This window comes from Odocoileus virginianus, chromosome 26 (genome assembly GCF_023699985.2).
Source record: "Odocoileus virginianus isolate 20LAN1187 ecotype Illinois chromosome 26, Ovbor_1.2, whole genome shotgun sequence".
Taxonomy (NCBI): domain Eukaryota; kingdom Metazoa; phylum Chordata; class Mammalia; order Artiodactyla; family Cervidae; genus Odocoileus; species Odocoileus virginianus.
This window is the reverse complement of record NC_069699.1, coordinates 44,917,169-44,944,193: the sequence shown is the minus strand read 5'-3', so window position 1 is coordinate 44,944,193 and position 27,025 is coordinate 44,917,169. Positions and strand designations below refer to the sequence as shown.

Sequence of the window (27,025 nt, the reverse complement as noted above, 5' to 3'; positions counted from 1 at the left end):
CCTTTCCTGAGGGTGAGCCTATGGTTCAGCTGAGACCTGCTCCATAACTAACTAAGCCATTGGAGGGGCTGTCATCCACCCACAGAGCTGTGGCAGGGCCCCTGGGGCCACAAGTCTTGAGTCAAGATCCCAGGGTGGCAGGATGAAGCCGGAGTGGGTGGGCCTCCTGGTAGTTTCTCCCCACACAGACCCTCTCCAGTTCTCAGTAGCTCCCACGGGGCCCCAGGTTGGTACATCCTGGGGAGAGCCCTGGAGGCGGCAGGCAGCTCTCTGATCCCACCCTCAGGCCCTGGTGTGTCGGACAGGTCAGGCCTCATTCACCCGGCATCTGAAGGCCCAACATCCCTCCTTGCACAGAGGAGCATAGGGAAGGGGGGGATATTCTCCCCGACAGCACATGTTGGGGCAGGGGGGGACATGGTGCACGGGGACAGAAGGAGGACCCAGCTGTTCTCATCCCCACCCCCGCCCCCAGATGATGCAGGTGATCGAGGAGTACATGGAAGACTACAACCAGATCAACACCGCCAAGCTGAGGCTGGTGCTCTTCATGGACGCCATGAGTCACGTCTGCCGCATCAGCCGCACCCTGCGCCAGGCGCTGGGCAATGCCCTCCTGCTGGGTGTGGGTGGCAGCGGCCGCAGCTCCCTCACGAGACTGGCCTCGCACATGTGAGAGCCCCCAGGTGTGGTGGGCAGCGGGTGGCTTGTGGCAGACTCATTTCCATCCCTGTTCTTCCTCATGTTCCGCACTTGGGCAGACCCACTTGGCCCATGGGCTTCTAGAAGGCCTGGGCTCCAAGGAGAGGCAGCAGCCGGGCCTCGTAATGCTGCAGGGAAGGCACTGGGTAGCTGCAGGCATCCAGGAGGGGTTCCTGGAGGGGGTGACCATGGGCCTTCTCTCTGAATCAGAGCTTGTCAGATGGAAGGGAAGGGCATTCCAGGCCGAGGGAGCAGCCTCAGCAAAGGTCTGGAGGCCAGAGAGCAGGTTCAGGGCCGAGGAGTCAGCAAGTCTGCCCAGGACGAGAGCAGATGGCTCAGGTGAAGCCTTAAACTCTCTACCCAAATACTTGTCTCCAGGGCTGAGTACGAGTGCTTCCAGATTGAGCTGTCTAAGAACTACGGCATGACAGAGTGGCGTGATGACGTCAAGAAGGTCTTGCTCAAGGCTGGCTTGCACAACCTGCCCATCACCTTCCTGTTCTCAGATACCCAGGTGCCACCACATGGGCAGTGGGCAGGGTCTGGGGTGAGCGGGATACAACTCACCCCAGCACGCCATCCAGAATGGTGGTCAGTTCTTTGAGTCCAGGTCCCTGTCAGTGGGGGTGGATCTTGGGAGGAATGGCTGGAAGAGGGGCAGGGAGCCAAACCCAGCCTGTCAGAACTAGGGGGGTGGGCATAGATCATGGCTACCCCCAGAGGTAAAGAAGGCCCCTGGCGCCATGGCTGACCACAGGCAGAACCACACGCACTGGTCAAGGGCTTCTGACCTCAAGGACCACAGGACTGGGGCCTACAGTGCTGGGCCCACGGCTTCCTTCCTGGGACTGCTCCATTTGGAGCTCCCTAGGTGTGAAGCCTCTTCCAGGGCTGAGAGAAGGAGAGGTGTGGGTCCGGAGCCTCAAGACAGACAGGGCAGCACTTCAGCCTGACTGGCATTTGGGGTTGGGCCGAAATTGAAGCTCCAGAAGGCTCCCAGCCAGCCCTGCTCTTCTCTCTAGGGCTTCCCTTACATAGGCAAGAGAGGGTGCCTTCTGGCACTGTCCAGGCCCTGGCCACATGAGATAGGAAGGACCTGTTTCTGCCTGTGGCCTGGTTTTCTCCAGTGAGTTAACTGTGAGATGTGGAGAGGCCCAGCAAGAGAGGAGGAAGACACTGCATGTCCCACCCAGGACCCAGGCCCTTCCATAGCCAAGCACCGATGTTCAGAGTCTCTGCTGCAGGGTGGGTCTGGGTGTGAGTCCTCAACCACGACTCGGGAGGTCACCTGCGTAACTCTGGGCTTCTCTGAGCCTAGTGGCACTGTCCGTGGAAGAGGTCTGCTGCTAAGGTCCAGGGAGACCAGGGTCGTGGAGCCCAGCACCCCAGGGCTGTCGTCAAGGTTCAGTTCCTCCACCCTGCTCTCCCCCAGATCAAGAATGAGTCCTTCCTGGAGGACATTAACAACATCCTGAACTCAGGCGACATTCCCAACCTCTACAACATGGATGAGCAGGACCAGATCATCACCACCATGCGACCATACATCCAGGAGCAGGGCCTGCAGCCCACCAAGGCCAACCTCATGGCTGCCTACACTGGGCGTGTGCGCAGCAACATCCACATGGTGCTGTGCATGAGGTACGGGTGGCCGTCTCAGCCCCACGGGACCGTGGTTGGGGCGGGGGCGCGGCCTGGGCCTGCCCGCCATGCCACTGGGCCCAGGCTGCTCTGCCCTGGTGTCCTGGCTCACGCACCACAGGGCTGTCAAATAACCCTGGGTCCTGGGTTCCTGGGCGGGGCAGGGGGGGTGTCAGTGTCTCAGGGCCTCATTTGAGCCCCCGCCCCCCAGCCCCATTGGAGAGGTCTTCCGAGCTCGCCTGAGACAGTTCCCCTCCCTGGTCAACTGCTGCACCATTGACTGGTTTAATGAGTGGCCGGCAGAGGCCCTGGAGTCTGTGGCCATCATGTTCCTGAGTGAGATCCCAGAGCTGGACGCCAGCCCCAAAGTAATTGAAGGACTGGTAGGTATCTCGGTGAGGAGAAAGCCCGTGTGAGGAGAGACTGTGTAGATTTGGGCATGGGGTCACCAAGGTCTGGGTGAGAGTTCCCAGGTGCACCGCGTATGGGAAGTCTCTAGGCAGACAGCTTTACCTGTCTAAGCCTCAGTTTCCTCATCTGTATAATAGGAATGTCACACGATGGTCACGGTGATGTAGGAGGCTGGACACAGTTTCACAGTCACCATTATCTTATTCCCAGAGGGTTTCATAGCAGCTTCTCTGAAGAGCCCCCTGATACAACCCAGAGGCCACAGATGGGTGGGAGGGCTCCCTATGTCTAGCCCAACCTAAGAAAGTGGTGGTCACCTGAGGGCCGAGAGCTCAGATGAGCCCACTGCTGTTCAGCCATGCTGAGGCCCTGGGCCTTCCCTTCCCCCGTCTACAGCCTCCAAGTGGGGCCCCACCTTAGGGCTTTCTGAGCAAGGTGGGTCCGAGGGGCTGTGATAAGGGCACCAGGCCAAGAGCCAGGATACCTCTAGGCCCAAATTCAAAGTGGACTTTGCCCTTGACAACTGTGTCAACTTGAAAAAGCCTCTTGACTTCTCTTGAGTCATGGCGTTTTTGTCTGCAGAGTAGGTGACCTTTAGCTGGAGATCCCCTCCTGTGAGAGTGAGTGTGAGGGGCACCCGACTCCCTCCCCAGGCCCAGGCTTCGGTGGCTTCAAGGGCACCCTGGTGCCCCATCCCTACCAGACTGGCATCCTCGATCTCTTTCCCCACAGATTCAGGTCTGCGTGTATATCCACCAGTCGGTGGCCAAGAAGTGTGTCGAGTATCTGGCTGAGCTGGCCCGCCACAACTATGTGACCCCCAAGAGCTACCTGGAGCTGCTCAATATCTTCTCCATCCTTGTCGGGCAGAAGAAACAGGAGCTGAAGACCGCTAAGAACCGCATGAAGAGTGGCCTCGACAAGGTGGGGCCAGGGGTGGGGGCCTTGTGGGCAACCGCTGGCTGCATGTGATTCTGCCCACATGCCCCATGTCTCAGCCCTGACTCCACATGACCCCTTTCAGTTGGCAGCCCACAGTGTTTAAATGGGGAGCCTCTTCCCTCACCGAAGGTAGCAGGCCAAGGGCAAGACCACAGCAGGTCACCCCAAAGACTTTTAGTGGACTGCTCCCTTCCTCTGGGCCCTCCGGCAACCTGGAGGCCCCTGAAGCAGCCGGCCACAGCCTCTCACTCTTGAATGAATAAGGGCAGCCCCGCAGGGCCCTCTCGCTTGTTCCCCTCCAGGCCTAGCTCTCTGGTCCCTATCACACCTGATTTCCTCTCCGTGCCCCCACACCCCTCAGCTGCTGCGCACCGCAGAGGACGTGGCCAAGATGCAGGAGGAGCTGGAGATTATGCGCCCCCTGCTGGAGGAGGCTGCCAGGGACACCACGCTCACCATGGAGCAAATCAAGGTCGGGGGTGCTCCTGGGCTCCCTCCCTGATGGCTGAGCATGTCTGAGGAGGTTCAGCATCCCCACGCAGCCACAAAATCCCTAGCGACCCGGACTCTCGGTGCCCAGGTCCCTCATTCAGTCGTGCAGTCCCTCAACAAATGCTTGCTCAGAACCTATTCTGTGCCGGGCACTGCCCTGCACAGAAAATAGGGTGATGAGCATGACAGACAAATCCAAACCCGATAGTCACAGCACAGGTTGTTGTAAGCAGGAGGGACGCCACAAGCAGTGGTGCAGAGTCTGCTTAAGTCTCTCTCTGAGACCCTCTGAGTCTACACGAGGGCCCGTGTTTAAGGGTTAGTCCTCCGATGGTAAAGAATCTGCCTGCCATGTGGGAGACCCTGGTTCTGATCCCTGGGTCAGGAAGATCCCGCGGAGAAGGGAATGGCAACCCACTCCAGTATTCTTGCCTGAAGAATTCCATGGACTCCCAGAGGAGCCTGGGAGACTATAGTCAATGGGGGTCGCTAAGAGTTGGACACAACTGAGTGACTAACACACACACACACACACACACACACACACCCCTCACAGTAGCCTCTGCAGATTCACATATTCATGATGGCAGCTTTCTGGAAGAAACAATCATGTCCTGCTCTGCAAAGGCAGTGGCACTGGAAATTTTTCCAGCAGATGGAAAGGAAATGGCTTGTGGGAGGGGAGCATCTTTGTCTTGCACGGAGGTGCCCTGTGGGTTTAGGGGGTCCTGCCCCTGGGGCAGTTATGCTTAAGCACATAAAGCCCAGAGCCCCATGCCAGACCCATGATGAGCACTCAGGATCGGAAGGGGCTCCTAGCACTCCCAGATCTCCACAGGCTATCACAGCCAAGAGGGTCCTCGGAGAATGGGGCATCTCAACCCTCATTGCCTTCCATCTGGGGAGACTGAGACACTGAGAGGAGAAAATGGAGGCGGGCTCACTGGTCCCTGACATTGGTCACCTGTGGGGACTCACTACCTCTGGTCCCTAGGTGGACACAACCATTGCTGAGGAGACCCGGAATTCAGTGCAAGCAGAGGAGATCAAGGCCAACGAGAAGGCCAGGAAGGCACAAGCTATCGCTGATGATGCCCAGAAGGACCTGGATGAGGCTCTGCCAGCCCTGGACGCAGCCCTGGCCAGCTTGCGCAACCTCAACAAGAATGATGTGACTGAGGTGGGTGGCTTGGCCCCTTCTGGGCATCTCTCCTGATGCCTCCTTGGGTTCTGGCCCATAGGCTCTCCCTCTAACATCTCATGAGCATCATCTGTCGAGAGGTGAGGGCAGAACTAGAGCTTGAACCCAGCTGCCTGCCCTTACCTCCTTGTATCCACCCCGAGGACCCAGGCAGGTGCCTGAGGAAGGCTCTGGGCCCTGAGAAATGACCATGTAAGGCCTTTTGGCCAAGCCTGGGTACATGGGGGAGCAGTAGTCACCAAAGGCTAAGACAGACCTCTGGGGATCCCCAGGCATACCCGTGGTCTGTAGCGGTAGGGACTCAGTTGGTGGGACCCACCCTATCTGGAAGCTGTCCCTGCCTGGGGGTGCCCACTATGACGGACCTCCCCCTTCCCGACTCTTGGCCTGGCCCCCAGGTGCGTGCCATGCAGCGGCCACCACCAGGCGTGAAGCTGGTCATCGAAGCTGTGTGCATCATGAAGGGCATCAAGCCCAAGAAGGTCCCAGGAGAGAAGCCTGGCTCCAAGGTGGATGACTACTGGGAGCCAGGCAAGGGGCTGCTGCAGGACCCCGGCCGCTTCCTGGAGAGCCTCTTCAAGTTTGACAAGGTGTGCATGCCAGGCACCCGGCCAGCTGGGCAGAGAGGCGGGGGGAGGGAACTGTCCCCTCCCCCACAGGACTGGGGCCTCCATCCCATCTCCCTCTGCCTCAACACACATAGCCCTGTGGTCACAGAGCCGAGGGGACCAGACCCTGGCCCAGAGGAGCTCTCCAGCTAGGGGGCAGGGGGCAACAGATGGGTATTGGTGAATCAGGACCTGGGAAGGCTCCAGTGCCCACGGGATAATCACCCATAGTCACCCCAAGGAGAGTCTCTCTCCTGTCCTTTTCTCCCTGAGGCCCCTGTGGCCCCAGCCAAGACCTTCCCTGGCTGCTCAACTATTGCCCCTCTCTTGGTCTCAGCCCCTGAGATTTAACACTTGTCTGTCTCTGGATTTCTCTCTCTTCCTGTCTGTCTGGGGCTCTCAGTATCCATGGGCATGTGCTCTCACGGGGATGCTTGTGGTGAGGTCCACCTGGAGCCTACAGCCCTCTTGGAGGTTTCTCTCCAGCCCACATGGGCCACCCATCACCACCATGTGTCAGGGCTAAAGCCCTGGGCACATCCTAAGGAGGGTAGAGACAATGGCCCATCTCAGGGACAGCTGGACTCCATACGGAGCTCCCCATCCCTCCAATTAAGCCAAATCAGGAGGCTCACGGCCAGCGCTCAGGTTCCCTTGGTCCCAAGCTCTGACTTCTAGGAGCTCATGAACAGTACAGATTCCTGGGTTCATCCTAAACTACAGACCTGGATTCTCCTAGCCCAGGTCCAGAGCCCTGAAGGAGTGGTGCGCTCCGAGGGTGGGGATTATTGCACGTGAACACGTGCCTGGTTGGACCTCAGAACCACTCTCTCATCTCCACACTGGCCAGGAAGCAGCCCTTGTCTCTAAATGGGTTTTAAACAGGGCTTGTGTGTTATCAGATCTTGAGGCTCTCAATTCTTGGGGAAGAAAAAAATCTCTGATTATATTCTTTGAAATCCTGGGACACAGAAGTTCCTCTTCTGGCCAGCCTTTCTGGGTTGTATTTATTCCCTAGCCTGCCCGGGGCATAGAGGCAAGAGCAGGGTGTCCCTCCACCTCTCAGAGTCCTCTCCATCCTCCCTGGGAAGTGGCCCCAAGCCCATGGTTCCCATCCCCAGGACAACATCGGGGAGGCAGTGATCAAAGCCATCCAGCCATACATTGACAATGAGGAGTTCCAGCCGGCCGCCATCGCCAAGGTGTCCAAGGCCTGCACCTCCATCTGCCAGTGGGTGCGCGCCATGCACAAGTACCACTTTGTGGCCAAGGCCGTGGAGCCCAAGCGGGTGAGCGCTGGGTAGGCCTGGGGCCAGGGGCGGGGGCCTGGACTCCCCCAGGGGCACCGGGCAAGCTGGCCCTGTTTCCTCCACCCGCAGCAAGCCTTGCGGGAGGCCCAGGACGACCTGGAGGTGACACAGAGGATCCTGGAGGAGGCGAAGCAGCGCCTGCACGAGGTGGAGGACGGCATTGCCACGATGCAGGCCAAGTACCGCGAGTGCATCGCCAAGAAGGAGGAGCTGGAGCTGAAGTGTGAGCAGTGCGAGCAGCGGCTGGGCCGTGCTGACAAGGTGCGCACCCCTCTGGGGAGGGCCCGCGGGCACAGCCTGCCCCCGACGGGCTGGAGGGGCCTGAGCAGTAGCGGGGGTGGTCCTGGGGTGGCTGTCCCTTCCCCCTCCCCAGCTACCTTGGTCGGGGGGCACTGCACCAGGCAAGGACATCCAGGGCCAGCCTCCCAGAGCCCACCCCATGGGCTGTCCCCGCAGCTCATCAACGGGCTGTCAGACGAGCGCGTGCGCTGGCAGGAGACGGTGGAGAACCTGGAACACATGCTTGACAGCATCTTCGGGGACGTGCTGGTGGCGGCCGGCTTTGTGGCCTACCTGGGCCCCTTCACGGTGAGGACCCCCCAGCCCCGCCGTGAGGCCTCACTTCCACAAGTGGTGGCCTGAGGGTGGCTCTTCTCTCACACACTCGTTCAACAAACATCTTTTTTAGATGTCCTGTCTGAGCCAGGTGCCGTTCTGGGCATTGGGGAAATGGCAGCTCACAAAACAGCCAGAAAACCTGCCCTGCAGGGCTGGCCTTTCTAGACAGAAGGCTGAACTTGTACTTCTTGGCTTGCTGGGCACCTGTCCCTCAGTCCTCACAGCTGCCCCGGTGGGTGGGCACTGTTGCCATTCCCCCAGTTTCACTGGTAAGGGGCTGAGAGTTAGGGAGGCCGAGGATGTTCCCCATGGTGGGGCTGGGGCTCAGGCCTCCAGCTCCACATCTCACCTCTCTGTGCAAATGTAAGCCCTGGGGTGCAGGGGAAGTGGGAGGCCGTCGCAGCTGTCTCAGCGGGGTAGCCCTGAGTCTGGTGTCTCTCCAGGGCCAGTACCGCACGGTGCTCTACGACAGCTGGGTCAAGCAGCTCATGGCCCACCATGTCCCACACACCGCTGAGCCCACGCTGATCGGGACGCTGGGGAACCCCGTGAAGATCCGCTCCTGGCAGGTGCCCACCCTGGGTCTGGAGCAACCGGACTGGGCCTGCAGTGTGCTCTGGGCTGGGCCAGGAGGCCCCTGCCTCCCTCCTACCCTCTCTCCTGGGTCTGCTTAGAGCTGCCTTCCCTGAACCTGCCTGGGGCCAGTCAGAGGCTGGAGGGCAGGAGAGGAGAAAGCTGAGTGGCACAGGTGCTGGCTGACTGCAGGCAGAGAGGTCAAAGGGTGCTTGTGAGAGTTGGGTGTGGTAGGAGAGCAGTGTCCAGTGCGTGGGGTTAAGAGATCGTGTCTGAGCTGTAGAGCCTGGAGGACAGGTGGACTTGACACAAGGAGAGAACCAAGAGGCAGTAGGCAGAGGCCGAGTGTGGACACAGGCTGGGAGGGCCCTAATGGCTCCGTGAAGATGGTCTGGCTAAGTTAGGACTCAATAGGCAAGAGGCCCAGCGAAGGAGGGTGTCAGGAGTCAGCCCAAGGCAGGGAGGCAGGTCCTGACAGTTGAGACCTTGTGCACTGCCCTCCACCCTCACGAGGATGCAGTAAGGGGAAGGGGACACAGCTGGAGCACAAGGTTGGGGGTAGCTGCTACCCCACTGGGCCTGCTTGTGTGAGCCTCCCCCCACCCAGCCTGGTCCCCCACAGATTGCTGGCCTCCCCAACGACACCCTGTCAGTGGAGAATGGGGTCATCAACCAGTTCTCCCAGCGCTGGACCCACTTCATTGACCCTCAGGGCCAGGCCAACAAATGGATCAAGAACATGGTGAGCCTAGCCCTGCCACCACCCCACCCAGCCGACCTTAGTAGGTGCATGGGGAGTAGCTGAGCCTCAGGCCAGCTCTCAGCCCACATGGACCCTTCCCCCCTCCCTCCACTCCGTGCCCCCAGGAGAAGGACAACGGGCTGGATGTGTTCAAGCTGAGTGACCGCGACTTCCTGCGCAGCATGGAGAATGCCATCCGCTTTGGCAAGCCCTGCCTCCTGGAGAATGTGGGCGAGGAGCTGGATCCCGCCCTGGAGCCTGTGCTGCTCAAGCAGGTGGGCCTGCCGCTGCGGGTGTCGGGGTGGCCCAGACACGGGTGAGGGCAAACCCCTCCCCCTGCCTCGCTGATGGGACCTCAGGCCACAGCGCTCACCCGTCCCACCCACTGCAGACCTATAAGCAGCAGGGGAACACGGTGCTGAAGCTGGGGGACACGGTAATCCCTTACCATGAGGACTTCAAGATGTACATCACCACCAAGCTGCCCAACCCCCACTACACACCCGAGATCTCCACCAAACTCACCCTCATCAACTTTACCTTGTCACCCAGGTAAGCCCCTGGCCCCCAGCCCCCCAAGTATCAGCTCTGCCTGGGCCTGTCTGGCTGCCCATCTCTCACCCCTAGGCTGAGACTCAGGGATTTTCCCCCTCGGAAACCCCGCCAGCTTCCTCGTAGGCTGTCTCCATTTCAGGTCATTCCAGCTCTTCCACCAATGCCCCTTACTTCCACTGTTCCCACCTAAGAATCAGTGCTCCCCATTCCCCCCAGCTTATCCTGATCCCAGGTCTGGAGCCCCTCTCCCAGCCTCCCTGGGCAGCACTAGCCCACCTCATCCGGATATCCTTTCCCTTCAGCCCTCGCTGGGCCCTTGTGTGCTAGACCCAGAGCTGTCCTAGAGCCCCGAGGAGGGCATACTCTGACTCCCTGCACCCAAGCCCTGTTTCCTGCCCTTGCTGCCCTACGCCCAGGCACTGCAGCTTTTGCCGGCCACCCGCAGAGTGCTAAGGCCTCCCTGACAGTGGCCACTGTGAACCTCTCCATGAATCACGGGCTGAAACCCTCTTAAGGCTTGGTCTTCCCCATCACCCATAGCTTCCTCCTGCTGAGAGGGAGTTTCTCAGAGACCCCAGCAGCTCATGCATTCAACTGCCTGGCCCCTCCTGGGATTCCAGGCTCCCACCTGAGGTCTCACTGAAAAACTGATCACTTTGAATCCAGACTCTGCCTTAGCCCTGCAGCCTGAGGCTGAGGTCAGACCTCCCAGCAGAGGTGCTGTGCTCTTTGGAGCCCCAGGAGCATAGGTAGGCAGGTGAGCAGGCTCAAGGCTGGCCCTCCAGGGCTCACCAGGTGCTAAAGACATAATGTCTCCTGCTCCTGGCAGTGGCCTAGAGGACCAGCTGCTGGGTCAGGTCGTGGCTGAGGAGCGGCCCGACCTGGAGGAAGCCAAGAACCAGCTGATTGTCAGTAACGCCAAGATGCGCCAGGAGCTGAAGGACATTGAAGACCAGATCCTGTACCGCCTCAGCTCCTCCGAGGGCAACCCTGTGGATGACATGGAGCTCATCAAGGTGCTGGAGGCTTCCAAGATGAAGGCTGCCGAGATCCAGGTCGACAACTGCCCACCCACCCCTGCCCGCCTCTCCCCACCTGTCCCGGGCCTGCCTGCATCACCACCCTCTTCTGCCTGCTGCTCTTTGCCAGCCTAGCTGGGCCTGACCAGCAGCCCCCTTACTGCACCCCCAGGCCAAGGTCAGGATTGCAGAACAGACAGAGAAGGACATTGACCTCACGCGCATGGAGTACATTCCTGTGGCCGTCCGCACCCAGATCCTCTTCTTCTGCGTGTCCGACCTGGCCAACGTGGACCCCATGTACCAGTACTCCCTCGAGTGGTTTCTCAACATCTTCCTCTCGGGCATCGCCAACTCAGAGAGGGCAGGTAACCCCGACACAGATTCACATGTTGACCCAAACAACCAGGCTCCACCCTGGCACAGAGGTGACACACCTGGGTGCATTTCCACAGCAGGCATACGCACGTAGACACACACCCAGGTTCACTGGTACATACCCTCATCAGACTCACCCTACATATGAACACACACCCCACTCCTAGCCTCCTTGGAGCAAATGCCCCAAGGGGGTGTGCCCCAGACTGCTCCTTTGGCTGCTGGGAAGACTGGCTGGGCTGGGCTGCACCCCAGGGATCTTTCTTCTCTGCCCCCCCTAGCCCGTCCCCACACTGCCATCACCCCTCTGCCCTGCAGACAACCTGAAGAAGCGCATTGCCAACATCAACCACTACCTGACCTACAACCTCTACAGCAATGTCTGCCGCAGCCTCTTCGAGAAGCACAAGCTGATGTTCGCCTTCCTGCTGTGTGCCCGCATCATGATGAACCAGGGCAAGATCAACCAGGTGCGTGGCAGAGAGGCAGCTGCGGCCCGGTCAAGGACAGATGGCCTGAGGGGTTGCCCTGTTGCCGAGCTGAGAGAACAGGGTGGAAAGACAAGGCATATCAGGCAGGAGGGCACAGCAAGAGCAGATGGGCAGAGGCCTCCAGAAACAGTTATTTGCGTGAAACAGCCAGGAGGCCCTTGGTTAACTGTGACCCAACAGGTCCTGTGCACAGGCCTTCTCAGAGCCTTGAGAGTACTAGTGAGCAGAGACCGTCCTGAGTCTCCCGGCTCACAGTCTCATGAGTGCCAGGGATTTCGTGATGCATTGGGAAGCATTGAGAGTGACATCCTCCACTGCTTGAGCCCTCACTGTGTGCCAAGTGCTGGGCTCACAACAACCCTCTGACCTACCCCTGGGTAGCAGATTTCTGATTCTTCCTACTTTCCAAGTGAGGAAACAGAGGCTCAGAGAGGTCAAATCTTTTGGCTCAGGTCACATAGCCAGGGAAAGGGAAGGAGGTAACACTAGCCCAGACCTGTCGGACTGCCAGCCCCATTTTTCTGTCTGCGGATGGTAGAGGGGGCTCTGCTGGGTGGGCACCGGATCCATGGCTCAGGGCCCGGGCGCTTGCCTCCTCTGTCCCTTGCCAGAACGAGTGGCGCTACCTCCTGTCTGGAGGCTCTGTCTCGGTCATGAGTGAGAATCCTGCCCCGGACTGGCTGACAGACCGGGCCTGGAGAGACATCCAGGCACTCTCCAACCTGCCGGCCTTCTCCTCCTTCGCCCATGATTTCGTGAAGCACCTGTCAGAATTCCGGGCCATCTTTGACAGCCATGAGCCCCACCGGTGAGCTGGGGCCTGGGGCACAGCAGGGTGGGTGCATCCAGGGAGTGAGACCCAGGTACAGGCTTGCCCTGGGCCTTCTCTGAGGGGCCGCCCAGGGCTGCCCCACAGCTGTGACTACATCTCTTCTGTGCCCCCGGCCATGTACCCCTGGACACTGCATTCTCCCCTGCTGTCTGGCATCCCCTCCCAAGCAGAGAGCCTGTGGCCATTGTCCTACTGCAGGTCAGCTCTCAGGGGGACATGGGCATTGTTGCAGGGAGCCCTTGCCTGGCATCTGGGAGCAATACCTGGACCAGTTCCAGAAGCTGCTGGTCCTCCGCTGCCTACGTGGGGACAAGGTGACCAATGCCATGCAGGACTTCGTGGCCACCAACCTGGAGGCACGCTTCATCGAGCCCCAGGCAAGTGCTGTTGGCCAGCACCTGGGCTAATCACCCCTCTGGTACCAGGGTCCTGGCTGCACCTGCATGGACCCCTTTGTAGCCTCGGTCAGGCCAGGATCCTTAGCCACCACATGAAGCTCTGGGAAGTTCCAAGTCCTCTCAGGAAGCCCCTTGGGGACCACTCTGGGGGCCCCAGGAGCCCCCTCTCTTGCCCTGGTGGCCTGCCCCTGAGGAGAAGCTCTCGGCAACCCCAGCATCTCTCCGCCCTGCAGACAGCCAACCTGTCACTGGTGTTCAAAGACTCCAACTCCACCACCCCCCTCATCTTCGTGCTGTCACCGGGCACCGACCCCGCCGCTGACCTCTACAAATTTGCCGAAGAAATGAAGTTCTCCAAGAAGCTCTCTGCCATCTCCCTGGGCCAGGGGCAGGTCAGGGCAGGCGGGTGGTGGAGGAAGAGGGAGCTGGTGAGCTGGGCCAGCGGGTCCCCCATCACTCAGCGCTCCTGTCCCCCCAGGGCCCTCGGGCAGAAGCCATGATGCGCAGCTCCATAGAGAGGGGCAAGTGGGTCTTCTTCCAGAACTGCCACCTGGCACCGAGCTGGATGCCGGTGCTGGAGCGCCTCATCGAGCACATCAACCCTGACAAGGTACACCAAGGGGGCACCAGCACCTTCATCCTGGATGGATGACGCTCAACGAGCTCACCCCACAGTGGGCACTCAGCAAGTGACACATGTAACATCCATCAACTAGATTCTTCTTCCCAGCGGCCCCTCAAGTTACTGCCACCAGTGACTTGCCCAAGGCCACCCAGCACAGAGGTGACCCTGGGACTTGCCGAAGCCCATGTTCTTAACCAGTGGTCCATCCCAGGGGTAGAGTCAGGCTGAGGGTGGCCCAGGATCCTTGGGTAGGGGAGAGCCTGGTGTTGGGGTGGCCACCAGACGTGGGTCTCAGTGCTCACGTGGAGCGTGGCCGCCAGGTGCACCGGGACTTCCGCCTGTGGCTCACCAGCCTGCCTAGCAACAAGTTCCCAGTGTCCATTCTTCAGAACGGCTCCAAAATGACCATTGAGCCACCGCGCGGGGTCAAGGCCAACCTGCTCAAGTCCTACAGCAGCCTCAGCGACGAGTTCCTCAACTCCTGTCACAAGGTGAGACACACTTGGCACAGGCCCGCCCCCGCAACCCACTCCATTTTCATCCCCACCCTTCATGCCCCCTCCCCTCCCCCACCTTCGACAGGTGATGGAGTTCAAGTGCCTGCTGCTGTCTCTGTGTTTGTTCCATGGGAATGCCCTGGAGCGGCGTAAGTTTGGGCCTCTGGGCTTCAACATCCCATACGAGTTCACAGACGGGGACCTGCGCATCTGCATCAGCCAGCTCAAGATGTTCCTGGACGAGTATGACCACATCCCCTATAAGGTGGGCTGGGCACGGGCTGGGGGTGGGGAGTTAGGTGCCTGGGGGCCTGACCCACCCACCCCATTGTTGTTCAGTCGCTCAGTCATGTCTGACTCTTTGCGACCCCGTGGACTGCAACACGCCAGGCCTCCCTGTCCTTCACCATCTTCCAGAGCTTGCTCAAACTCATGTCCATTGAGTCAGTAATGCCACCCAACCATCTTATCCTCTGTCGTCCACTTCCCCTGCCCTCAATCCTTCCCAGCATCAGGGTCTTTTCTAATGAGTCAGCTCTTCTCATCAGGTGACCAAAGTATTGGAGCTTCAACTTCAGCATCAGTCCTTCCAGTGAATATTCAGGACTGATTTCATTTAGGATTGACTGGTTTGATCTCTTTGCAATCCAAGGGACTCTCAAGGGTCTTCTCCAAAACCACAGCTCAAAACCCACCCCGTAGGTCCTCAAGTACACAGCAGGGGAGATCAACTACGGGGGCCGCGTCACTGACGACTGGGACCGCCGCTGCGTCATGAACATCCTAGAGGACTTCTACAGCCCCGCTGTGCTCTTCCCAGAGCATAGCTACAGCGCCTCGGGCGTTTACCACCAGATCCAGCCCACCTACGACCTCAATGTGAGCACAAACCAGGGCCATGCCCGAGGCGGCCTGCCTGGTAGGGGTCCTGGGGTGCTGTGGACATCTGGGTGCTGGGAGACGTGGCCCCTACCAGCCAGTCACTCTTTTTCATTGATTGATCCATCCCACAAGGATAGTCCTGGAGCTCAGGTTCTGTGGGGAGAGGCCCAGTCTTGCCTCTCAGCCCCTGCCTGAGGGTAATTACTCTTTGAGGCAGAGGGGTGGCTCCTCTGAGGCTGCCAGGCAAGGCAGTGAAGGTCACCAGCCCAGACCACACAGTCAGGGAGGGCTCCTGAAGATATGATGCTTCAGCTCAGATGTGTGCAGGGCAGGCAGGGTCTATGTAGAGAACCCCAGCATGTGGGCCCAAAGCATAAAGGGCCTGCAGAGGAGGGGCTGTGACAGGGTTGAGCTGCTGAATGAAGAAGCAGGGAGTGAGACATCAGGGAGAAGTGGGCTGGAAGGGAGCAGAGTCCATGGAGTCCCGAGGGTAAGAGGGAGATGCATAAAGGCTGCAACCAGAGGTGACCAGCACAAGGACGGGGTGTGGTTGCTTGGAGGGCCGTCCTGCAGGCTGGACGTAGAGCAGGGGAGGGCTTCAGTCGCAGACCTCCTCTCCCCCAGGGCTACCTCTCCTACATCAAGAGCCTTCCACTCAACGACATGCCGGAGATCTTTGGCCTGCATGACAACGCCAATATCACCTTTGCCCAGAATGAGACCTACACTCTGCTTGGCACCATCGTCCAACTACAACCCAAGTCCTCCTCTGCAGGTGGCCAGAGCCGGGAGGAGGTCAGTGGCAGCAGAGAAGGGGCCCACCCAACGCAGGGCCAGTCTCTTGTCTACCATCCTGCCTGCCCTGCTGAATGGGGGAGCTCCGTGCCTGTAGACTCCTACACGGGCTAACGGGGGCCACCCCGACCCATTTGTGTCCCTTTGCCCCCACAGATAGTGGAGGATGTGGCTCAAAACATTCTGATCAAGGTGCCCGAACCTGTCAATTTGCAGTGGGTCATGACCAAGTACCCTGTGCTGTATGAAGAGTCGATGAACACGGTGCTAGCACAGGAGGTCATTCGGTAATCCCCTGCCAGCCCCAGCTCTGAGTCAGCGGGCCCCTGGGCTGCAGAGAAATTATAGCAAAGGCTCCCATGGGCCAGGAGCCATGTGAGGTGCTATAAACTCAGCCTGTAACTCAGCCATATTATTCCCATGTCACAGATGAGTAAACCAAGGCCCCAGCAGGTTAAGGGGTCTAAGGTCATATATTTACTAACAGCCAGGGCTGGGATGGGTACACAGGCCACCCAACCTGGCTTTATGCTCTTAGCTCCTATGTTCTATCATTGTTTCTCTGTCTATGGCCTAGAACTGGGGAGTGTGGATATGACCACACAGTCCCAGACCACTGCCTTCCTCCTTGCCACCGGCCCTGTAGGTACAATCGGCTGCTGCAAGTGATCACACAGTCGCTGAGAGACCTGCTTAAGGCCCTCAAGGGGCTGGTGGTGATGTCTTCGCAGCTGGAGCTGATGGCTGCCAGCCTGTACAACAACTCTGTGCCCGAGCTCTGGAAGGCCAAGGCCTACCCATCGCTTAAGCCACTGTCCTCATGGGTCATGGACCTGCTGCAGCGCCTGGACTTCCTACAGACCTGGATCTCCGAGGGCATCCCAGCTGTCTTCTGGATCAGTGGCTTCTTCTTCCCCCAGGCCTTCCTGACAGGCACTCTGCAGAACTACGCCCGCAAGTCTGTCATCTCCATCGACACCATCTCCTTCGATTTCAAGGTCTGGATTCAGCCAGGGTCAGGTCAGGTGACAGGCTAGGGGGTGTGGCCCAGGTGGGAGGGGCACGAGGCCACAGCTGGCTGGCAGGATCAGGGAACTGCTGAGCCAGGGTCAGGGGTCAGGAGGAGCCAGGTGAGACTGTAGGCCCCGGGGAAATCCCTAGGGGTGGGGCGCAGGCTATACGCTGCCAGCTAGAATAGCGATGCTGGGGCAGGCAGAGATTCTGCAGTTTATATGTGAGAGGCATCTGTGTGCCCACACCAGGTGATGCCCCAGTCAGTGTCAGAGCTCAAGACCAGGCCCAAGGAGGGGTGCTACATCCACGGACTGTTCCTGGAAGGTGCCCGATGGGACCCTTCAGCCTTCCAGCTGGCCGAGTCTCGGCCCAAGGAGCTGTACACAGAGATGGCCGTTATCTGGCTCCTGCCCACGCCCAACCGCAAGGTCCAAGACCAGGACTTCTACCTGTGTCCCATCTACAAGACGCTGACCCGTGCTGGTACGGACCCAGGGCGGGGGAGCCCACACCACACGGAGGGCCAGAGGCGGGGCCCAGGGTTGGGCCAGTTAGGCTGACCCAGGTTAGCTGAACGAGGTGGCCAGCAGAGGTCAGTCAGCACTCCTGAGGCCCAGAGCTGGTCCGGCAGCAGGCAGGGTGATGCCCAGGGGCTGGGCTGAGTCTGTGGGGAGTGGCCCCTGAGCTCCCCACTCTCTTCTCCCTCAGCAGACCCATGTTGGATCCTGGGAGCCCCAGCCTGCCAGTGGAGGTTCCCAGGAGCCAACAGGCCCAGACAGGATGGGAATGAGCAGGGGTATGAACTGTCCCATTCCAGTCCTTAACAGGTGCAGTAACCCAGGGCAGGCCTGAGCCTGGGCCACACTGGCCAGATAGGCTTCCTCTTGGGTCAGGTCCCTTCCTTGTCCCAAGCTCAGTCGCCAAGGGACCACCTTCCTTTATACCCTGTTCCTGCCCCAGCTGAGGCAGACAGCTTAACCTCCTCCCCTCTCGCCTGCTCCAGGAACACTATCGACCACCGGCCACTCCACAAACTACGTCATTGCCGTGGAAATCCCCACTGACCAGCCCCAGCGACACTGGATAAAGCGTGGTGTGGCCCTAATCTGTGCCCTGGACTACTAGACCGAGACAGAAGGGCTGGGGCCATTAAAGTTGCATTTCCTGAGTGGTCCCGCTGAGCCTTAGCTCCTTACACCAGGCCTCTTCTGTAGGACCCATGGCCAGGGAAGGTGAGGTGAGAGGCTGCAGTGGCCTCGAGAGAGAATGTTTAGCAGGGGCAAGTGTGGCAGAGCTGGCAATTTTGACCTGCAACAAGAGAGGTGAGCCTTGCGAGGTCCCAGAACCCTCCAGGGACAGTGTGCCAGGCAGGACTAGAGGCACAGCTACCACCTCCACTGAGTCCTGGCACCTCTCAGGTTACAAAGCCGTCAGCTCTGGTAAAGCCGCAGCCCTCTCCTCCCACAGTACACCTTGCACACCGCTCCTCGGGGTGCACAGCACGCCCCCCCCGCCCCAACCCAGTTCAGGCCATAAACCCCAGACCTAGGGTCCCAAGAACCTCTGCCCCAGAAGGCAGAATGCCTGAGAATGCACTCCCCTCCCATCTCTGGTCACACACAGGGCCCAAACCAGGTCTGGCTAGGTCCTCATTCCCACCACGGCCTAGCCTCCAAACTGCAGGCCAGCAAGCACAGGTGGGCTCATTTTAAAGGAGAGTTTTATTCATTCATTCATCCAGTATTTACAGGGGCCAGAGGGGTCGGGCTATGCTTAGCACAGAGAGGCAGCTGCCATACCTGCAGCTGCCCCCCCACCCCGGTCACTATGTACACATAAGGGGCCGGCTTGGATCGCCTCAGAGCCACCTGCCAGAGGCCATGGGGCTCCGTCTGGGGGCCTGAGCTCCAGAGGCAGTGCTGGACCCATTAGCCCTTGACCATCAGGCCCTCTGGGAACATGGGGCTCCAACTAGTTGACTTGGTCCTGCTGTCCCCCACCCTGAGTGCCCTGCAGAAGCTGAGAAAGCTGGCATGGCAGGGAGAGCTGAGTGGTGCCAGCTTTTGCAAGCAGCCCTGTCTCTGCTGTCTCTAAGAGGAGGGAGACATGGTAATACTGAGGGCCTGGGCAGAGGCTCCTCTGAGCCCAGGAGCCCAAGGCAGGCCCCTTGCCAGGGCCACAACACTGAAGACGAAGAAACCAGGGCCCTGCCAGAGAGAGCAGTCTCGACGAGGCTGGCTGGAGCCAGGCCAACCAGCTCAACACGCCTCTCTGCTCAGGGCACGGGACCCCGGCAGGCTGCTCATCCCACCCCTGCTGGGACAGCCCACTCCCAGCCTAGTCCAGCAGCCAGGGCCCTGAGTTTGGAGCTCTCCCAGGTGGAATAAAGAGCAGACCTGGCTTCCTCAACAGCAGGAACAACTGGGGGCTGGAGCAGCAGGGCCCACTGCTCCAGTGGCCCCCGGCTGTGACCCTGCAGGAGTGACTCCGGCCCTCCAGGATGACCGTGTTAGGAGAGAACTCAGAGTCAGGAAGCTGACTATGTCAACACAGTGGTGGCAAGATAGGTCAGAGCCCAGAAAAATAGACGTCTCTGTAGGTAAAATATATATTCTGCTGCCCAGGCAGAAAGGCCAGGTCCTGCCGCTCCACAGCCGGCTGTGGAGGAAGCTGCAGCACCTCACTGGGCCCCAGCTCTAGCTGCTGCCTCCGGAGCACGACGGGTCCCTGCCAGGCCCAGGGACATGAGACCGAGGATCCCAGCTTGGCTCCCATTCCCAGGGTCTGGGCTCTCCGACTGGAACTATCCGGTAATACTGGGAAGAGGGGGACAGGGCAGGGGAGGGCCCTGGTGAGGGCCACACGGCAAGAGTGAACAAAGGGTCCGGCCAGCGGTCCTCACTGGCGCTTGGCCTTATAGGGCCGGGAGCGTTTCCGCCGGTCTGGCTTCCGCTGCTTGTGGAGCCGGCCAATGCTGACCCCCTGGCGCCGCCGCACCGAGATGTTCTGCTCTACCAGGTTGGCCAGCATGCCTGCGGAGAGACGCAGGCCCTTGAGCAGGTGGCTGGATGCCTGGGAGCCGCTACTCAACTGGCTGCAGCCTCAGGTCGGGGGCTGAGTCTCTCCCTGCCCTCCCCAAGACCACAGTCAGCTCAAGCGCCCCCAGAGGCCAGAGGAAAGGGGCCTGAGGGCCAGGGTGCTGAGCCTGGCTCACCTTCCTGAGCCAGCATGGAGATGAAGGTGCAGATGAACTCATCGTAGTTGTGGGTCCTTCTCTGGTCGTCAATCTGTGGGAGAGAAGGATCAGGACCTGAGGACTCTGCAGCCATCTCCCCAGAGCAGCCACCAGCTGACCCTAGCAGGTCACGCCTCTGGGAAGACAGGTGGGCAGCAGACCAGGCCGCTGGAGGGAGGGCCCACCTTGAACTTCTTCCTCTTCTCCACTTCTTCCTTGAGACAGGCCTCATAGTTTGCAATCTCAGCCTCCACACACTTCAGCAGCGCCAGCAGCTCCTGCCAAAACGCAGCAATTGCACCCATGAAGGGGGGCTGGCCAGCCCCAAGGCCCAACTACCAGGAGGCAGCAAGAGGCAAGGGCGAACAGCCAGAGGCCCTGGAGCCTATCAAGGACCCCGCCGCTACCCCACCCAGACAGGCTTCCTGGCACCCAGCTTTGAGCACCACCCTCCACACTGTAATTCCCACTAGGAACTCAGCACCTGGACGGCAGTGCCCTGGGCCCAGAGTTTGTCAGGATTAGGAAAGGAAGCTGCAGAAGGGCTCACCTTGGGTGAATACTTCTCCCCATTCAAGGGCTCGCTAGGCCTGACCAGCCCAGGCTTCTCTCTGCTGTCCACAGCCTCCACCACCTCCTTCTCCTCTGGGCTGCCAGACCCCTGGCTGCCTTGGCTCGGTCTGATGGAAGGGGAGGAACCCTTTCCACTCTCTAGGAAGAGAAGGCAAGAGAAGACCCATCAGGGTGCAGGATGCGTGGTGGTCACTTGGCCACCTCCGTCTCCAATATGCCAAGAGGCCAGGGAGCCAGCCCAAGGCTCACCTGTCAGTGCCAGGGGACTCAGCACACCATCCTCCGCCAGGTGCAGCAGGCCCGTGCTGATGACAGGACCCAGGTCACGAACAGCACGGTTGTAGCGTATGCAGTCAACACGCAGCAGGCTGTCGTCCTCTCCAAAAAGCACCTTGGAGATGTGGGAGGTGACGGGACTAGAGGGCCGCGTGGGGTTGGCTGAGCGGATGGGCGAGCGCAGTGGCGAATTGAAAGCGCTGCCGATCTCAGAGGCCGTGTCCGTGCTCTCATTGCTGGGGGTGGGCGAGGGCTGCGAGTGCGTGGGTACTGCCACAGCCGGACTCCCGGCCCCACTGCTCGTCTTGATGGACAGAGGAATCGAGAGGTCCTTCTGGGACTCTTTGAGCTTCTCGGCCAAGACGTTGATGGTGTTGGGCTGTAGCACTGACAGCTGCCCATCCCCAGAGCTGCTCAATGGCCCTGGTTTCCCTGGCCCCTTTCGCTTATACCTGCGGGGCCCAAGGAGAGGTGAGCCCAAGGAACAGGCCAGGGTACCACATCCAGCAATGCCCAGGATGACCTGAACACTTAGCCTCAGGAAATGACCCTGCAGCTCCAGCAGCCTGACCTGGCCACGCCCAGCCTAGCACCCTGGGCTCTGACAGCTGCAGCCAGCTGTTGTCTGAGAACACCTCCTCTATTCCAGCTGCCTCACTGCTGGCTTTTGGCCAATGCTGTCCTCCAGCAAAGATACCCCACCCCGTCCTTCAAGGCCTGGACAAAAGGCCACCTCCAAATAGGCCATGTCTCGATGTCTGCTTACATGTGCACGGCCCTGCCCCAAGCCCTCCGAAAACTTCTGGGACTCTGGAGTCGGCCCCTTCACGTCTGCCTGCCCCGGGCCCTGCACTCAGCAGGCGTCCAGCATCATCTGGTGAAGGGCATTCTCTGTGCTGGAAGAGTCAAGATAGGATCCGCAGCACCCAACCTCCAGCCTTACAGAGCTGGGGCTGACCTGATGGCGGAGTTGGTGTTCTGCAAGTCATCCTCCTCGTCATCCTCATAGTCGTCCTCATCGTCTGAGTACTGCTGGGGTGGGCGGACTGGAACTCTGCTGCGGCCCACACCTGCTGCCAGGTCTTCCTCCTCCTGGAGCAGAAACCCAGGGCAACCATGAGCCAGGGGCCAGCCAGCCCTGGCCAGACACAGCACCTCCACCAGAAAGCCAACATGGTTCTCCAGGCTGAGTCCACTGAACCCCTCCAGGTGCTCCAGAGCACTCCCTACCCCCTGCCTACACAGAGCTTCTAAGAGAAAGAGAGTGCCCTGAAACATCTGCATTTATTTTGCCAGTAGAACCCAACCCACAGAGTTGAACCCAACCCCATGCCCTAAACATTTAGCCCCACAGTTGTGAGACTAAATTTAAAGTCAGAGGAGCTCTCTCTGCCTCCCTAAACCCCTGCAGTTCTGGGCACTTCTGAGTATCAGCCAGAGAACCCTGGTCACCTAGGCTGGGACAGAGAGCGAACATGCATGAAACCACCTGAGCAAGGTACCTGTTGTAGGCTCTCCAGAGAATCCAGGTGGGAATCCTCCCCACTTACCTGCATGGGGGACTTGGCATAGTTGTGATTGTCCAGAAAGGCTGGCAGCCGCTGGACAATAGGAGTGGGGTTGGGGGGAACCCCATTGATGTTGCTCCCTGGAGGCTTCACCACTAGCTTGGGTTTGCTAGGAGGGCTGTGGGTCGGGGCTTGTGGGCACGAACCAGCCACCTCCTCCACACCATCTGAGAGAGGGAGGACACGGACAGGACTTTCAGCCAGACCCTCAAGAAAAGTTGTCCTCAGGCCTGGACTCCCCTCCCCTTCCCAGAGAAGAACAGAAGAGAGAGCTGAGGGATTCAGCATGAACAAGTGCTAAATCACGCAGCCACAGTGAGACAGGAAAAGAGTGAGATTAAAAAAAAGGAGGTGGTGAAAAAAAAACTTTTTTCTTTTCCAGAGAAAAGCAGAAAGGGCATATACTTGAGAGAGAAGGCTTGGGGGCCTGTGGTCATGGCAGCCCTTTACAGGTGCCTTTCTTTAGGAAGGGACGGTTCTTTTTCCACGTTCCAAGGGGAGGGGAGAGGGCTGCAGGCTTCTGACCGCCCACAGGAGCCCTGAACCACTGCCCAAGTGCCTCCACAGAAAAGGACCTGCTCTGCTTGGGCCTCCAACAACGTCAGCTGTAAGGGGGTGGCTCTGAGAGGCCTGAGAGGCTCCAGTACCTGTGTGGGTGCTCTCAGAGGCCACTGGGGCCCTGCTTGTTTCCAGCGCCAGAGGGGACTTGCTGCTGGCAGGTTTGGACTCTTCAGGCAGCTGTGACTCTTGAGACTTGTGGGTCTGAATCAGCTCTGGCTGTGTTACTCTGATCAGCTGAAATCAAAATCCAAGGTGCAAAGGAGTGAAGGCAGACCTGGCTTCCACCTGAGACGGCTAAGGGCCTAGGCTCCACACACTCAAAAGTGAAACAAATCAGCCAAACCTCCTTTCAGAGGTTATCCTCCCCCTGCCCCTCACCAAGTCCCACCGTGGGAGCCAAGGAAAGGAGTGGTTAGTTGGGAGCCCAGACCCACAATAGAGAATAACTAGGGAATCAAGAGACAGAGGCCCCCGTGGAGGGAAGGAGCGGGTGGCTGGGCCAGTCACGGCCTGGGCAGGAGGGGTCCCCACCTGCTGCAGGGCCTCCAGTACGGTCTGACGGTTCACCTTCAACACGTGTAGCCTGGCCTCATACTTGATCCTGCGGTCGGGCACCACCGCCATCAGGTTGAAGCGGATGTCATGGTAGGGCTCCCTGCAGTCACAGCCGCAGTGGTGAGAGCAGCTCTCACCCTGGCCCCGCCATTGGGAGGCGGCAGATACGCTGGCAGGGCTCCCTGAAGTCACACCTGCAGCCACAGGTACAGGCCCCACCCCCACAGGTGGGCAGCAGCTGGCCATGCACACTGGGCACCTCAGCTGGTGCCTTCCAGCAAGCTGTGTGAGGAGCCTGTCAGGAAGTGTGAGCCAGCACGCCTGGGCCACCCGGGGCTCCACCATGGCCTGCCCCTCCCCAGTCTATCCTGCAGCAGGCCACACGTAGCCTGGATGGGAAATAGGGCAAGGAGCTGAGAGCCCAAGATCTAATCCTGCTTTTGCCAGATTCATCATGTGGCCACGCACAAGTTATCTGGTCTCTCTCCGCCTTGGTCCCCTCTTCTGTGTCCCTCTCGATGGGGGCACAGCTCCAGAGGGCAGGGCAGGCACAGAGTCCTTACCCTGCAGTGGCGAGGCCAATACGCTCCATGATGACCCGCCGGGCTTTGTCTGTCCACTCCTCGTCCTCCCCCCAGGGCCCTGGGGAAACCAAGACGAGGAGTCAGCAGGTGGGGAACCCTGAACTCGGGCAGGCCAGGAGTGGAAGGAGGAGGGACAGCAGTTGAGCCAGAGGGGGCCAGCTGGACAATGCAGTGCAATGTGCCATCCAGCCAGAGCCTTAAGTCCTCAACACCCCCCCTGAGGACCCCGAGCCCCAGCCCCCTAGGAGGTCAGCAGAGAAACCCCCTACCATGGTCAATGGGGTAGACCTTCAGCCCATCCAGCTCAAAAAGCCGGCCTGTGATAGGCACATAGCTGACAAAGTGGAAGGCTTCCATGGTCCGCACAGCACTAAGGCCATTCTGCTTCTCGGGGAGGTGGCGTGGCTCAGGCCTGGGGAAGGACACAGTCAGCGCCCAGAATGGGACAACCCCATTCCTTGTCCCCACCTCCATCAGTTCCCACAGCTCCCACACACCTGGCATGGCTATTATGTGCCTTGGCCAACTCCGGAGCATTGCCAATCGCATATCCTTTGCTCTAGAGGAAGGAAAATAAGGCCACATCAGAGCAACTTCTCAGGTGGGCCTCAGGTGGGAAATAGAGCTCAGGAGAGCAGGCCTGGAGGCCTTCCAGGAACCGGAACAAGCACAGGTGGCCCCTCCTGAAGGCCCGGTGGGGGCAGAAGAGCGCTCTGCAGCCCCCAAAAGACAGGCTCTACTGGCCCTGCATGGTAATCAGTGGACACTGGAGAACAACGTGGCCTGGTAAAGTCCTAATAAGGCACCACTAAAGGAATGCTCCTTTTCTCCCCAGGTCTGTCTCCTTTTCTGACAGTGGAGGACACTGTGGCCTACCTCAGGGCTGAAGCCTTTGGTGAAGTCCTTCATGCGACTCAGGGTGGGCCCCAGGTCCACATTGCTGCAGTTCAGGAGCACGCTCAGCAGGGCATGGGTGGCACAAGAGTTGGGGATCAGCTGTGAAACAAAGAAGTCACCCATCTACAGCATCCCTTATCCCAAGCCCATACTCATCAGGAAAGGGGTCCCAGGGAGGAGAGTCCTATCTGGACAATCCTCATCAGCTCTCCTCATCTTTACCCAACATCTGTTCTTTCAACTAAGTACCCATCAGCTGTCTGGGGACATGGAAAATGGACTCAGGCATCACCCTGCTTTAAAGAGACTTCCTGTTTTTAATGAAGAAGGGCTCAGTTCCTTCTGCCTCGGGACTTCTGTAACCACCACCTGCAGTATCTGCCTATCTCCTCCTCTTGCCTTCCCCCACTCCCACTTTCCAAGCAAATGGCAGCATCCCACCCTCCAGAAAGAACACAGAGCCCAGCAGACCTGGTGGGCAAAGAACATGTTATTCACAATATCATCATCAATCACAGATGTATCATCCACCAAGGTAGAGACCTTGCGACGGGATCGGCGCTCTTCGATCCATTTGAACAGGAAGATGAATCCATACACGGGGCTGGGGAAAGGAAGGGACAGAACTTGACCAGTAAAGAAGCAGAAGGCAATCTGCATCCCCTTTCCTCTCCTCTAATCCTGTGTGCTGTTACCACTCAGGTGCCCTTCTTGTGATCCCACCTCTCCCGTGGCTTCTTCCTAAGACTGCCCAAAGTGGCCCTGACCTCACACCCCAGGAGCCTGCTGCAGGCAGAGTCAAGCATCAGCCTCTGGCTGTGGTGCTCCAGGAGTCCACTCAGCATCCTTATGCAGTCTAGGGTTCTGGGATAAGAAAGGAAAAGCTGGAACCAATGGCCCAGGACCAGGCAGGAACAGAAGGTAAGGCGAGAACAATATGATGTGGAATTTAAACACTAATTCAAACTTGTGAAACCCAGGGCGTGGGCCCCAGTGCAGTCAGGCACATAAATGAACACCCATATCAGTCCCTTCTGTCCTGGGAAACAAAAGCGGAATTCTCTGTTCAGTCACTGTAGCAGCTCCTCCACACTTCTCTTCTGTAGGACCACCAAGACAAGATCCTGAGCTTGGTTACCCAAGAGAGGCCTTGTCAGATGCCACAAACCCACCAATCAATAGGACACCCTTGTGTGGGAATTAAAACCACTGGTACATGGGCACCTTAAAGCAGTCATTAGTAAATTACAGCTGCACAAAAGACTCTGTGTGACCTGAGTCAGGAGAAGGGGGTTTCCAGCTAGAAGGCAAGAAAAAGCAGCTGAATTTAACCCAAGAGATGGTTAGAATTTGGAGGGAAGGGGGTACCACATAAACAGTGGTGCGGAGGGAAAACGGGGAGAAAGGAAAACACAGTACCAGCTTCATCAGGAGAGCACCCAAGGAGGAGGGATTCTTCCTGATAGGAAATTTTACAATTTGGGGCTTCTGAAACTACCTCCCTTGAGGAGCACTCTCTCCCAGGCCCCTCCCTAGCCCTCGAGGTGTAAAGGGTGGCCCTGACGCCAAGTCACTCACCCCTGGCATTTGCTCTGAAGGTCATAGATCTCCTCCACCTGCACCCCTTTGACACCTGCCATCAAGGAAGGAGAAGAAGTCGGGAAGGGCAGCCCCTGGCTGTGGAGTGATGACCCAGGAGTGGGCCCCCAGAGCCCGGGTCGGGCGGTCAGGAGAGGCTCTTACCGAAATCTTCCACGAGGAGGGTGAAGAGGCCTGGGGTGGACGACAAGAGGAGCGAGTGGTGATCAGAAACGCGCGTCTCGGACCCACCCGGCCTCCCCAACTCCCGGCCTGCCCGATCCCCTTCTCACCAGGGTCGCTCTCCAGCTCCAGCCAGCCCTTATTCATCTTCCCGCGGGGCGGGCCCTCAGCGCCATGTCCAGGCCCGCCCGACCCACCCGCCGCCTCCCTGCCGGGAGCCCCCTCCGCCCCGGGGGCCCCTAGCCCCACACACAGACAACGGGCCTCGTCGCGTCACCCGCCCGCGCCG

The 27,025-nt window shown here is 59.2% G+C and overlaps 2 protein-coding genes across 2 annotated transcripts in view; one reads left to right on the top strand and one right to left on the bottom strand.

Moving 5' to 3' along the window:
• The window catches only part of DNAH1 (dynein axonemal heavy chain 1), a 74,553-nt gene extending 56,654 nt beyond the window's left edge, over positions 1-17,899 (top strand). Inside the window, exons 48-77 of the mRNA XM_070455981.1 lie at positions 476-672; positions 1,081-1,216; positions 2,135-2,343; positions 2,555-2,726; positions 3,487-3,678; positions 4,058-4,168; positions 5,183-5,368; positions 5,788-5,979; positions 7,119-7,286; positions 7,377-7,568; positions 7,764-7,895; positions 8,369-8,494; positions 9,121-9,240; positions 9,366-9,515; positions 9,632-9,792; positions 10,625-10,850; positions 10,987-11,182; positions 11,511-11,662; positions 12,295-12,491; positions 12,748-12,892; positions 13,147-13,305; positions 13,392-13,523; positions 13,859-14,029; positions 14,121-14,300; positions 14,738-14,914; positions 15,542-15,712; positions 15,869-15,999; positions 16,359-16,710; positions 16,975-17,209; positions 17,730-17,899. Coding sequence (XP_070312082.1) covers positions 476-672; positions 1,081-1,216; positions 2,135-2,343; positions 2,555-2,726; positions 3,487-3,678; positions 4,058-4,168; positions 5,183-5,368; positions 5,788-5,979; positions 7,119-7,286; positions 7,377-7,568; positions 7,764-7,895; positions 8,369-8,494; positions 9,121-9,240; positions 9,366-9,515; positions 9,632-9,792; positions 10,625-10,850; positions 10,987-11,182; positions 11,511-11,662; positions 12,295-12,491; positions 12,748-12,892; positions 13,147-13,305; positions 13,392-13,523; positions 13,859-14,029; positions 14,121-14,300; positions 14,738-14,914; positions 15,542-15,712; positions 15,869-15,999; positions 16,359-16,710; positions 16,975-17,209; positions 17,730-17,851 — 5,190 coding nt within the window. The 3' untranslated portion in view covers positions 17,852-17,899. The remainder of the gene's footprint in view (positions 1-475; positions 673-1,080; positions 1,217-2,134; positions 2,344-2,554; positions 2,727-3,486; positions 3,679-4,057; positions 4,169-5,182; positions 5,369-5,787; positions 5,980-7,118; positions 7,287-7,376; positions 7,569-7,763; positions 7,896-8,368; positions 8,495-9,120; positions 9,241-9,365; positions 9,516-9,631; positions 9,793-10,624; positions 10,851-10,986; positions 11,183-11,510; positions 11,663-12,294; positions 12,492-12,747; positions 12,893-13,146; positions 13,306-13,391; positions 13,524-13,858; positions 14,030-14,120; positions 14,301-14,737; positions 14,915-15,541; positions 15,713-15,868; positions 16,000-16,358; positions 16,711-16,974; positions 17,210-17,729) is intronic.
• Positions 17,900-18,429: 530 nt separating this feature from the next.
• BAP1 (BRCA1 associated deubiquitinase 1) lies at positions 18,430-26,994 on the bottom strand. The gene is made up of 17 exons (XM_020874204.2): positions 26,847-26,994; positions 26,719-26,748; positions 26,554-26,608; positions 25,447-25,579; positions 24,955-25,074; positions 24,576-24,637; positions 24,348-24,490; positions 24,058-24,136; positions 23,471-23,594; positions 23,026-23,173; positions 22,361-22,545; positions 21,769-21,902; positions 20,784-21,262; positions 20,512-20,672; positions 20,147-20,239; positions 19,941-20,013; positions 18,430-19,758 (listed from the first exon to the last, which is right to left on the bottom strand). Exons 1-17 carry the CDS (start codon positions 26,881-26,883, stop codon positions 19,625-19,627), a joined length of 2,190 nt encoding a protein of 729 aa, XP_020729863.2. The 5' UTR covers positions 26,884-26,994; the 3' UTR covers positions 18,430-19,624.
• Positions 26,995-27,025: the final 31 nt, after the last annotated feature.